Genomic DNA, 13,296 nt, shown 5'->3' on the forward strand with positions numbered 1-13,296 from the left:
AACAATTGAGTTGATCCATTATATTTTTTAAATTATTTTTAAATCATTTTAACATTAGAAGGACGTATGAGTTCTCGGTTTTCACTCTAGAATTATTTTTTTACCCTTGGAATTATTTTTTTTGGGCTCCTCTCGGAGGAGTGAAATCTTTAGTGGGCTGATACAGAAGAAAAGTAGACGCAAGCGAGAAAAGATTTGGGTTGGATCCCATAGTCGGAATGTTTAGTGGCATCGAATGCCAAGTGTTCACGCGCGGCCTTCAATAATAAGTGCATCGCGTTCCTCCTCTTCTTCCTATAAAATGCCGCTCTGCAACCCCCGGCTCGATCCACCCAAACCCGAAAGAAGTCGCCATGGGAAGCTTCAAGAACGCCGCCATTGCCTTTCTCGCCCCTCTCCCTTCCGTCCTCTTCTACCTCTCCTTCCTCCACCACTACCGCCACCGCTCGTATCCCTCCCCTCCCCCTTCCGACCACCTCTGGGGCTGGTGCTTCCACCACCCTCTCCTCCTCGCCAACGTCCTCTTTTTCGCCAACGTCGACGTCCTCTTCTGGCTTATCGGCCTCCTCCTCTCCAACCACTGGGTTACGTTCTTCACAATCGCCGTGTTCTTCGGAGGATTCCTCGCTGTTGCGGCTGCTAATGTTTCTTTGTTTGGGCTTGCAGTTGATCGATCTGTATTGGACGGTGATCCCGGTGATGCTGGTCCACTACTTCGCTAGCCACCCGCTGGCGAAGGCGGACGCTGCTAGGTCGGCGGTGGTGACCGTGTTGACTTGGATATGGAGCGTGAGGCTCACCCACAACTATTTCAGGAGGGAGCGGTGGCAGTGGGGGGCGAGAGAGGATTGGCGGTTCAACGAGATGAGGAAGGAGTACGGCAGACCCTGGTGGTGGATATCCTTCTTTGCCGTCTACCTCTCCCAGCAGGTGAGTCAGAAAGCCCGTTATTCCCTTTTTCTCTGTATCCTCTCAACCTGTTTCCTGTTTGAGGAAATGCCAATGTGAATCTGTCTAATATAGTTTGCTTGAACAATCACTTCTTGAAATGGTTTGATTTGAACGCAAACCACTTATTTAACTCTTTATATTGCAAGATAATTTCACAAGTGCTATCGCATGAGTGTTTAGCTTTTGGTGATGAAACCTTCAGTTATACTTGTTAAACAGTATATTGCAAAATGCAATCACAAAATCATCTAGAGGTTTTAGCTATCCTAGAATTTACTTGAAGTGTCCATTAGAGACTGACACTAATCTCCTTCCCTGTTAGCTATATATATATATATATATATATATATATGTGTATATATATGTATATATATATATATATATATATGTATATATATGTATATGTATATATGTATATATGTATATATGTATGTATATGTGTATATGTATGTGTATGTGTATGTGTATGTATGTATATATATATGTATGTATATGTATGTATATGCATACATATATATATATATATACATATACATACATATATATACATATACATACATATATATATATATATATATATACATACATATATATACATATACATATACATATACATATACATATACATATACATATACATATACATATATATACATATATATACATATATATATATATACATATATATATATATATATATATATTATAACTTTACTAATGGTTAGCACCAAAATAGCTAACAGATCTGTGAAAAAATAAGTTAATTGGAGAAACTACATTAACTCCAGTTTTCTTATAATAATTTTAGCTTTGGGTATATCTTGAGATCATGTCCATATTTTTTACATCATCTATTGAGTCAACTCATGATCTTCTAATGTTTCTAAATTAGCAAAGTAGTAGAGATCTAAACAATGAGGACCAATTGAACTTGGTTCCTCATTTATTGTGAAGTTTCTTTTATGCTAAATATCACATCAAACACTTAAATCCTTCTCTATCAGATGTGATGCAGGTCCTAACAAGCTCTTTATTCACAGGTCTTTTTGATTGGCATATGCCTGCCAATGTATGCTATTCACTCGAGCGATAAACCATGGAATATCTGGGACTCTCTCGCTACAGTTGCATGCTTGAGTGGAATAGTCATCGCATACTTTGCAGATACACAACTCTATGAATTTGTGAGCAAAAATGAAACTTTAAGTAAACATGGTGCACCCTCAGTGCCAAATCTTGACACCGGGATCTGGTGCTACTCGCGCCACCCAAACTACTTTGGGGAACAGCTCTGGTGGTGGTCCTTGTTTGTGTATGCTTGGAATGTTGGACAAGGTTGGATGTTCATTGGCCCACTGGTGAATAGCTTGTGCTTGGCATATGTTACAGTGCTGGTAGAACGGCGGATGCTAAAGAAAGATCATCGGGCTGAGGCCTACAGGGAGTACCAGAGGAGAACATCCGTCTGGATTCCTTGGTTCAAGAGAACAAGTGGAGTTCCGAAGGCAAAGAGTAGCTGATATTTAATCTGCAGAGACTTGTTGATGCTATCATTCCTCGAGTCTTTGCCATTCTGGATATGAGTGTTTTCCTTTGTATCTTTTTCATTTGAATCCTGTTTCTCAAGAAATGTATGCCATAATCCTGTTTCTCAATAGACTAGTTGCAGGTTTTCTTTTCATTCAAATAAGTTTGTTGTGGAAACAACTCTTTTACATGTTTATTCAGTATCTTGAAAATGTAAAAACAATTGTGTGCTCATATGTACAAGTTTTCCGAGGCCTGTTTGAAGATCTAATTTTTTAGAGATTTTTTAGTGTTGCTTGAATTAAAGTTGTTGAATGTTCCGTATGTATTGGTTCCTCTCCTTTGTTTGTCTCGTATCTTTTACATACTCAGCAGATGAATTTCTAATGTAACCTAGAGTTGATTGCAAGTTTGGTAATTAGATGAATATCTAATGTAACCTAGAGCTGATTGCAAGTTTGGTAATTAGATGAATATCTAATGTAACCTAGAGCTGATTGCAAGTTTGGTAATTACTTGGGACAGCATATGAACTTGGTATTGAACTCATGATCCAATTCTTTAGATCAAAATGCACGAACTATTATCTTGAAGTTAATTCATTCTACATGTGTTTAAAGTTAGATTAGTGTAACATAGTGTTAGAGGAACTCTCATAATTATTTATTTTAGATTTTTTATTCTTATTTATAAACAAATAAGATCTCATATGGATTAAAAATATAATATGTGGAGATGTTGATACATGATATTATTAAGAGATTATAAATTTTCTTTATCTTCTCTTATTTCTGATCCATCGATCATACTAATCATATGAAAGATATGAAGAGAGGAGAAGATAAATCTAGTTCTTATTATAGATCGACATTACTGTAGTTTTCGGATCCGAGGACGATGCCCTTACAGATTAGATAAAAGTTTTTTTTGAATGACATCAAAAGATACATATCATAAAATTAATCTATTTCACGTAACAGTAGCATATTATGATTTTTTATGCTCTACGTAGTCGAGTTTTTTAAAATCAAATATCTTAGATTTGTTTGTTTTTTATTTACAATACTTAAATGATCCATGTATATTATGGATCTACTTTTCTATTTAGTCCATTATGCTATTTGTTTGCGGGAGATGTCAGATAATTTGTTGTTGATGATAGTATTATTAAGGGCTATGATCTTCAACGATCGCCAGCCCTACAACGGCTATGCTGGCTACACAACGTTGCTGCATATGATGGTTGTAGTAGCACCGCTACTTATGGCAACTGCACAGCACTGTTGTTGATGATAGTTGTAGCAATGTTGTTGTGACGACATCTATTAGCTACGGACGATATCACTAAATGCCAAAGCCCAACGACTATGTTAAATCGTATATGTGCATAGTGGCATAGTACCGTACAGTCGACAATAGCGCACCGCGATAGCCAAGCAACCAACAATCACGCATCGTGTTGATTGTGGCACAATAAAGGAATTATGGTTTTGATTTTCAAAATTATATTTTTACCCTTATAAATCTTATTAATTTTAGTTTACATCCTTTTAATAGTTCTATTATTCAAAAACTTTATAATTCTACTTATATCCTATTAAAATTATAGTTTTACCCCTAAAAAATTAAGATTTTTTTATTTATGTCCTTCATTATAAATTGACTAATATGATTTATTTTTAACTAAATATTTTAATTGGATAAGATCATAATTATATTTTGTTTGCTTGATTGGATTTAGTTTCGATCAATATCGAATATAGGAAAAATCAAATTATTGATCAATTTTTCTTTTTAACATATTTAATTGAGCTAATGTTTAGCCTTAACCAATTAAATAAGGTTAACTAGTCTAATTTAGAATTTTATATAGAATAAAAAAAATACATTATGGTATTCTTTTATAGTTTTCTAATATATTTTTGCATATGATAATTAAACTCTAATAATTAACTCTAATATATTTTTGAATAATTATTATTCACATGTATATTCTTAAAGATTGTAAAGTTATATTTATTTTTATATAAAGGCATGATTTATATTTTATCATGATTATAATTATCATATGAGTTTTCATTTATGTAGATTAATGTTCAATAATTATCATAGTTATTATTATTATTAAATTATTTTGTTATAAATTATATTAAAAGATATTTAATAAATATTATTTTAACTTATAGCCATAAGTTTTATCTGATTGGTAATTACCAAAGTGGCAATAGCTTTATCGGATATAAATAATAATAAATATTTTCTCACATATAGATATTGGTATTTTATATTACTATATTAGTTTTATAGTTGCCAAAGTAGCCTAGACCAATAATTTATAAAATTACATTAAAAAATTAGCCCTAGATAACATTAAGAAAATAATATTCATAATAGTATATATAATTTAGATATTTAGATAATCCCAAAGGAGAATCTTCTTTGAATAATAATATAATTAGGTAGGATGATATTGTTTTGGATATTCAAAGATATTAATACTATTCCATAAGGATGATACGATAATTTTAAATGAACATTGGATATGTTAATATTTTACTTAAAAGTAAAATATTGATGATATTAATAGTTCATCGTATTTTGAAAACTCAAAGTATTAATTTTATTATATATTTTATAGTGGTACTTCCTTCCATACGGATGCTTCAAGTGTCCCAATTTTCTCTAGTTCAAATTATTCAAAATAGTTAGAACATGTGTAATTCATAATATATATATTAGATTTTGATTTAGCATTACTCGTTGAAAGACCCATAGACTTGAATGATGAAAGTGCTATGGAACAAATTAATGAAATGAATGCTTGGAAAATATCTAATCGGCTAGGCTTAATATTTATAAGAATGATAATTATAAATAATATAAAGATACTATTATCAATTATAAATAATGCATTGGAATATTTAAGGGTTGTTGATGACAAATTTAAATATATTGATAAATTATTAACTAGAATATTAATGAAGAAACTGACTATAACTTAGTATGATATACTCGAGAGATTCAAAATCACATCTTCAATATGGTTGATAATGTTATGAAACTTAAAGTATTATGCATAAATATGAATGAATATTTCCTCGTGCAATTCATTTTTAATTATCTTCCTCCTTAGTTTCACTCATTCAAAATTCCCTATAATACATATACAAATAAGTGAGACTTGAATAAGTTGATTAGTATATGTTTAGGAAAAATTAAAATTAAGATAAGAAAGATTTCATAATGTTCTGATTATTACTCAAAAAGCTAGTAACAAGAAAAGAAGGTTGAAGCATTATCCATTAAAAAAATTTGCTGGGTCGAGAAATGCTAAGTAGACTAATGAAAAAAATATTATTATAATAAAATACTTCTTTTATGGTAAGAGAGGACATATGAAAAAGGACTATATTAAATACAAGACTTGATTTAAAGAGATAGATAAAAATGTGCAAAGATTTTAAACTCGACCTTTGTATGTTTAAAATCAAATATTATAAAAGTTCTTCTAATGCTTAGTATGCCTTACTAGGTATGCCATAACAAAATAACATTTTTGAAAGGTAAAATCATATTCTTATGGACATAATTAAGAGTATGATGAACTATTCCTTTATACTTGAGTCAATGTAGGGTGAAGCTCTTAGGACAACTATATATATCTTAAATAGGATTTCTAGTAAATCGATTCTATTAATTCAATTTGAGTTATGGATTGGTAGAAAACCTAGTTTGAGACATCTACATATTTTAGAGTGTCTTATAGAGATAAGAGTCTTTAATTCACGTAAAAAAAAATTAGATCCAAGAACTTTCTAGATTTTTTTATTGATTATTTAGAAAAATTCAAGAGATACAGATTTTATTACCCTAATCAAGGATACTAGAATTTAGTAATATAATATTTTTAAAAAATTATGAAATCATTAGGAGTAAAAAATCTTGAATGATTAATTTTGATATCAAGAAGATATATATGTTAATTCTCTTTTATCATCTCTAGTTTGACATATTATTATTTCTTAAAACACTAAGAGAATTAATGAGGGTGAACAAGAAAATAATAGTGATATCGTCAATAATAATCTTGTTGAACAACCATAATCAATAAATTTCTAAAGATCTCAAAGGGAAAAGAGACATGCTCTTTTTATGATTATGTAGTATATCTGTAAATCTGTAAAAATAAATTATTACACAAGGATAAAAATAAATCCCTTATCATTTTCATAAGTCATAAAAAATAACGATTTAGAAAAGTGATATGATGTGATGAAGAAATAAGAGTTAAAATTAATCGACCAGAACGATGTCTAGGAAACAATGAATTATGAAATAACTATAAAAAGATTAGTTGCAAATAGGTCTTTAAGATAAAATGTAACTTAACGGCTAATATCGAATGATATAAAGTCAAACTTATGATCAAAGATTTTTCTCAAAAAGAAGGCATCGATTAGAATGAGACTTTCCTTTAATTTTTAAAAAGGATTTGTTGAGGATCATCATGACATTAATAGTTTATTATAATCTTATGTTATATTAGATGGATATATAAATAATATTTTTGAATGAGGATGTAGATAAGAAAATCTATACATAATAACAATAACCTGAAAGAAAATTTAAGCTTGCAAAATTAGAAAATCTATTCATAGCCTTAGATAAGTTTCTAGATAATGGTATATAAAGTTTGATGATATTATTACTTCTTTCGAATTAAAAAAATATATTAATGATCGATGCATATATCTAAAGATTAATAGGAGTAAGTTTATTATATTAGTCATATATGTGGATGATATTTTATTTACTAGTAGTGATCTTAATTTATTGCACGAAACTAAGATATTTCTTACAAAAAAATTTAATATGAATGAGGCAACCTATGTTATTGGTATCAAGAAATTTAAGATAAATCTCAAGGATTGTTAGTGTTGGAAAACTTGGGAAATCATCATATGTACAGCAAAAAAATAAAACATAAATTAGTTTTCCAAAAATAGATTTATATCAAATCACGTGTGATGATTAAAAGCAAAAAACTAGTCAAATAAAAAACTATGTAAAATGTGAGACGACCTAAGGGAACTCATATATCCTTGATCTGCAAATCTTAATCTATGGAGGAAGGAGATATTACATTCTTCCCCCTAGCGGTGATTCACATGATGGATGAAGCGGCGACACACCTTCTCTCGTGATACGTTCTTTCCATGCTTTTGTACACCACCAGCAATATAGGATGGGCAGTCCTTGTTTCTCTCTCACACCAGAGAGGAGGTAGTTGGCCAAGGAAGAAGCAGGAGGATAAGTCAAGGAAGTGGCGATTAAGGGATTCAACCTTATAATCCTTTTAGTCTCAAATCCCTTTTTAGAGAGCTTTTGCTGCTAACCTTAATCAATCATGTTCTATTATGTATTAATTTTTTATCAAATTATCCTAGCATATTGGATACTTGATTCTCATCCAATTATTCCTGGCTTTATAAAAATTTGATCTTTATCCAATTATTCACTCTAAGCTCTTATTGAGTCTCACTCAATCCAATAAAATATGGGCTTATTGGATATCATAATATATCAATCAAGAAATATAAAGTACGAAAATATCATAATAATAATAACAAAAAAAGACTATGCAATATGTCACATGAAAGATTATATACTCATATCACATAAGCTTGAAGTGACAAGATATTTAGATAATAATTTTATAAAATATCTTGATAGTAGGAAATCCACTTTAGGATTTATATTTTATCTTACGAATTAATGTGGTCAACTTAATTATCAAACTGCTAAAATATTTTATAATAACATCACAATAATTTGTTTTCTAAGGATGACAATTATTCTAGTGGTTCCAAGTACATAAGATAAAGTATTTAGTGGTTAGAGAAAAAATTCAAAAATAATAAGTGTCAATTGAGATATGAGAAACCACTTTGATAATTATTGATTAATTTACTAAAGTTTTACCGTCTAAAATATTTAAAAAGCATATTCTTAAGACTTCGAATGTTATTATTGAAAATTTTTTGTTTAATTAAATTTATTTAATTCTATTATCCTATTTTGAATACCTTTCTTCTGATTTGTAAACCTATTATCACATAATTAGAATGAAATAACAATATCAATAAGAACTAGATTCATAATTAAATTTGCCTTTTTTTATCCTTTATAGAGAATCTATAAGTGATAAGAGAAATTTAGAATAGATCTACAATTTTATTAAAATTATCCCTTAAGAAATCCTATCATAAACATAATTTTAATCATAATTATAATTAAAATTTGAAAAGATAGGAAGTATAGTCTAACAAGGTGAGTGTAAGAAGAAGGTGGGTTGTCTTTATTCCCAACACCTAATCTTACGGTTGGAGTTAAGTACAGCTGGAGAAAATAGCGAGACGCTTTTTTTTTTCCTTTTTTTATTTTTGTGTATGGTAATTTTCTTTATTAGTGTTAAGGTTCTCACATGTTGGCTCAGATTAAAGTCGGATCCATCAGAATCCCTATCTAAACCCGATAAATTTATATAAATATCCAGAAAGAGGATCGATGCCTAATATTTCGAAGCGTATGTATGTATGTATGCCAGGACGCATTTACGATCCGATAATGCTCATGGATCCGAAGGATCCGTATCCGAAACGTTACGGTTCGGATTTGAATTATCGGATCGGTAGGGCGCTTTCTGTGGGCGTGACGTCATCGATGCGGTAATGTTACGAAATCCGCGATCCGTTCAAGTGAAGCGGGAAAAGATCCAACGGATGTCATACTTCGTCGTAGAAATCCAACGGTTGGTGTCGGATCAAATGGAACAAACAATATCTCGTACTAATGATTCAGATGATGCTTTGAAGGCTCCACTTTACGTACCAGAGAGCAGTGAATCGGATAGGGTTCCTCAAGAACATCAGCGAATCCCCCGAAGCCAGGTGATCGCATTCATCGCCCTCACTTTTACTCTTGATTTTTCCTCGTATTCCTTCAGAAGCTATTCATCTGGTTCTTTTTTGCGACCGATCTGCTGCGCAAGAAAGCATGTTGCTCCCTCCTCCTCGTCCTCCTCTTCTTCCCTTTGTGCTTCTTTGATCAGCTAACTGATCGACAACATGGATTCTATATGGAGTAATTGAGGCAGAGAAACTTTAATCTCCTATAATTACGGTCGTGTAAGGAAGAACACAGCATAATCATGTTACAAGGTACATCCTGGCTATTTTTTTGAAGGGAAAATGGGGGCATCCCGGAGTTGATATTGAATCTGATAAGAAATCAGATCGATAATGTCACTGAAAGTAAAACTGTGTTTGATTTTTTTTTTTTTTGTTTCAAGCCAGCTTCTTGTTGTTGTATGCAGAGACATCGTACTGCATTTTCCTCTTTATGATTTCCACGTCAGTAAGTCTCTTGTTTGTCAAGATTGCAGTCTGATTCTGTGTTTTCCGAGAGTATTGAATTTCTAAACAAGTTAAAGAATTGACCTTTCGCTGTCAGTTGGCTTTTCTTTTCCATAATTTTGTGTTCTTATAGTACAATTAAATGGCTATAAAAGCTAATCGTAGCAGATTGCATCATTGCTTATGCAAAATCATACAGCTATACTGGGCGTTTTAAAAATTTTCTTATATTTATTTATATTATGATTTCTAGCAACACTAATTTTATGAGAAAAACCGTACTATGCGACTGTATGTGGTAGTTTCTTCTGAAGATAGGCTGTTGATTATATACAAGCTTAAGTGGCTTGTTCATGCGCACTTATGTTGTTCACATAACAGTGAATGACAATATACATAGGTCTGCCAAAGGCACAAGTTCTTCCAGTGTTCATAAATTCTACTCAGTGGATTTCCTATGCCCGACAACCCTCAAAGGAACAAAAGAAAAAAGGGGATTGCAAAGAGTATCGATGGAGTAACCTCTCTTATATGGCTCTCGGAGGCAAAAATCTTTAAATTTTGTCTACATTCTTGCCATCTGTCCAACATGCTTCTAACAACTAGTGTCATAGATCTAATTTCTCTTTGTCTTGTTTTATTAATCATGTATATGAGTGCATCATTTAACAGTCTGATTTTTTGGAATGTGAGCAGCTAATTCAACAATGGCAGCCGAACTTGGTCATGGGAATTGTCTTTCATGGGCAGCAAGAAATGTGACTGGAACCCTTTCACCCTATAGATTTGACCGCAGGTCTGTTACATGTTGAAGATTGAAAAAAAGTTAATCTTTTTCTCAGTGATACTGTCCTCTTTGAACTTGCAAGCACAAAAGATATTGTTAAGTTCAGATGAACATTTGGCACAGGGAACATCAGAACTGAGATCAACACATTACTGAATTCATGTTGTCAATGAAAATATTGCAAATCTTGTAACTAGCAAGGACATGCAGACACTGAAGTTATACAAGGACTTACCTCACATCAAGTTTACTTTTGTGGTTATGTCTAATGCATTCATTATATTGTGCAATATTTTCTAAGTCTCATTGAACAACAATTTCCAATGAATCACAATTATTTTTTAAAAAAAACTTTTGCAGATCTGTTGGAGCAGATGACATTTCTTTGAAGATAAAATATTGTGGAGTTTGTTTTGCTGATGTTGTTTGGACAAGAAATAAACATGGTGATTCGATGTACCCATTGGTGCCTGGGTACGTTTGTTTTAGTTCATTATGATGTTGCTCGTTTATAGTCTAATTGTGAAAATGTGTTGTATAAATCACATACTCAAGTGCTAAGAAAACCAATATATGCTTGCGTAGAAGTAAATTTTTTTTAATATACGTTAACAGATCACTATAAAAAATTCTTAGTATCTTTTATTGTTCTATTATTAGTACTTTTGACATTTTGTAAGTTAAAGCTAATCACAAGCATCAGCTGATCTAAATGAGCTGAAATTTTTAGACAAATGGAATCTACAAGAAAGTTTTGATTTAAAGGCCATATGCATATATTTATTCTGTTCTGTCAGCATTGCCAGACCAGTAAAGTTGTTTCTATTTAAAAGACTACCATCTACTTAAGTAAATCTGTAAGTGGAAACATGTTTCTTATGAGAATATGATTAAAATTTCAAATATGAAGAAACAGTGGACCATAGATAATTCGAGAATTACTAACTGTAATGAGTTGCACCACATAGCAATACATGCTACTTGTTCATTTCTACGAGAAAAAAATCAACTATATATTTTTATGCTAAAGTTTGGCATCAACATTTAAATGTTACAGGCATGAGATTGTTGGAGTTGTCACAGCAACTGGTTCCAATGTTAAAGGCTTCAAGGTTGGTGACCATATTGGGGTGGGGACATATGTAAATTCATGCAGAAACTGCGAGTATTGTGATGATTTTCTAGAGGTCTTTTGTTCCAAGGGACCAACCCTTACTTTCAATGGACTTGATTCAGATGGAACAGTCACAAAGGGGGGATATTCCAGCTTCATTGTTGTTCATGAAAGGCAAGTGTTCCGTGAGCTCAGTATCTCCATTATTATGTATCAGATTTTAGACATTCAGTTAAGCTGCACCAAATTCCTAAGTCAAACCTTACATTTTTCTTTTAATGATAGACTGATTGTCATTCCCGGCCAGATTGAATTGGCATATGAGGGTAATTTGGTAATTAAGCATTTATATATCAGATTTGATCAATGAGATCGGTAGGTGTTGTTTGGAGAGTTACGGTAGATTGGATGTTATCTTTTTTCGACCAAACATTACGTCGTTTCCTTCTGCCTTTCCCTTTCTTGTGAGAGTTTGTTTTGGATAGAAGATTGAGGCTTCCTTGTCGGTGATCAAAGAGAAGGATGAGGATATGTTTAGTTGAAATCCTTTCTAATAATTTCCTTCTATCTTGTTCATTAGGTTTTTGTTGTCTTTTCCAAACCATGTAGGGATCTTTTTTATTTTGCTGTTTGTCATTGTACCTCCTGTCGATGTCGTGCTAATCTTTACCATATTAGATCCTTTATCTGGATGGGCTTTACCCATTACTTTTTTATTATTTAATCTGGTTGGTGGTGTCCTGCATTGTAACTTGATGAGTGAGAAAGGATTTGGTTGGGAAAATTGATTAGAGAGATTTTTTTGTCTCTCCTTGTTGCTTTGCCCATCCACAGAAGCCCAGCTATTATTAGCCATGGATTTGTGTGGCTAACAGACATTCGCCAGGAAGGGAAAGGTAGAAGGAAACAACATAATGTTTGGTTGGAAAAATATAACATCCAATCTACCGTAACTGCCCAAACAAAACCTGGCAATCTCATCAATCAAATCTGTGGTCTAAATGCTTAATTATCAAATTACCCTCATATCCCGATTCAATCTGTTTGGGTATAACACTGATGGGGGTGAGACTGGGAATAATGTCCATGATCTTGTACAGAATTTGCAATTTGCGTGCCTATTGGTACAGATGATATTAGTCTCTTCACCTTGTTATTAAGCTTGTCTCTGTGAAGACAAGCTCATGGACCTGTGCAGTGCAAAATGAGACTTATTATGCTGTTTTCTTCTTTTATCTGGTTTCTAAATGATGTTGGAGTTTGAGAGCAATTCCTGTTATTTAGACTGACTGATGCAACTAATTTGAAATTCTTCTAATAATTATCCATGCTATTTTGGTAGCGAAAAGAATATAAGCATTGCCGGAAATTTCATGTAATTTAGTCAGCAGTCGTTTGATCTTGCTATTAAAACAAAATGCTTATGTACTTATTTGCGACAAGAACAGTTACGCTGTGCATGATATCAATCCATTTGTTGTCCTTCAACAGGTACTGCTATA

The 13,296-nt window shown here is 32.1% G+C and overlaps 2 protein-coding genes across 3 annotated transcripts in view; both read left to right on the forward strand.

The window, feature by feature from the left end:
• The first annotated feature begins 303 nt into the window (after positions 1 to 303).
• LOC135637201 (uncharacterized protein C594.04c-like) lies at positions 304 to 2,712 on the forward strand. Its single transcript, XM_065149726.1, has 3 exons — positions 304 to 584; positions 667 to 930; positions 1,992 to 2,712. Exons 1-3 carry the CDS (start codon positions 354 to 356, stop codon positions 2,469 to 2,471), a joined length of 975 nt encoding a protein of 324 aa, XP_065005798.1. The 5' UTR covers positions 304 to 353; the 3' UTR covers positions 2,472 to 2,712.
• A 6,596-nt stretch (positions 2,713 to 9,308) lies between these two features.
• LOC135635555 (probable cinnamyl alcohol dehydrogenase 1) overlaps positions 9,309 to 13,296 on the forward strand; it is a 5,036-nt gene continuing 1,048 nt past the window's right edge. The window contains exons 1-5 of one of the 2 annotated variants that reach the window (XM_065146697.1): positions 9,309 to 9,428; positions 10,590 to 10,689; positions 11,041 to 11,154; positions 11,738 to 11,968; positions 13,286 to 13,296. The exon at positions 13,286 to 13,296 is cut by the window's right edge and continues 275 nt beyond it. In XM_065146697.1, coding sequence (XP_065002769.1) covers positions 10,601 to 10,689; positions 11,041 to 11,154; positions 11,738 to 11,968; positions 13,286 to 13,296 — 445 coding nt within the window. In that variant the 5' untranslated portion in view covers positions 9,309 to 9,428; positions 10,590 to 10,600. The other variant, XM_065146696.1, reaches the window with a different exon arrangement.

The sequence above is a fragment of the Musa acuminata genome, chromosome BXJ3-4 (genome assembly GCF_036884655.1).
Source record: "Musa acuminata AAA Group cultivar baxijiao chromosome BXJ3-4, Cavendish_Baxijiao_AAA, whole genome shotgun sequence".
Lineage (NCBI taxonomy): Eukaryota > Viridiplantae > Streptophyta > Magnoliopsida > Zingiberales > Musaceae > Musa > Musa acuminata.

Coding starts and splice junctions, on each gene's coding strand:
- LOC135637201 (XM_065149726.1), top strand. CDS start 354: ATGGGAAGCTTCAAGAACGCCGCCATTGCCTTTCTCGCCCCTCTCCCT. Junction 585..666: donor TCCTCCTCTCCAACCACTGG/GTTACGTTCTTC, acceptor TTGGGCTTGCAG/TTGATCGATCTGTATTGGAC. Junction 931..1,991: donor CCGTCTACCTCTCCCAGCAG/GTGAGTCAGAAA, acceptor CTTTATTCACAG/GTCTTTTTGATTGGCATATG.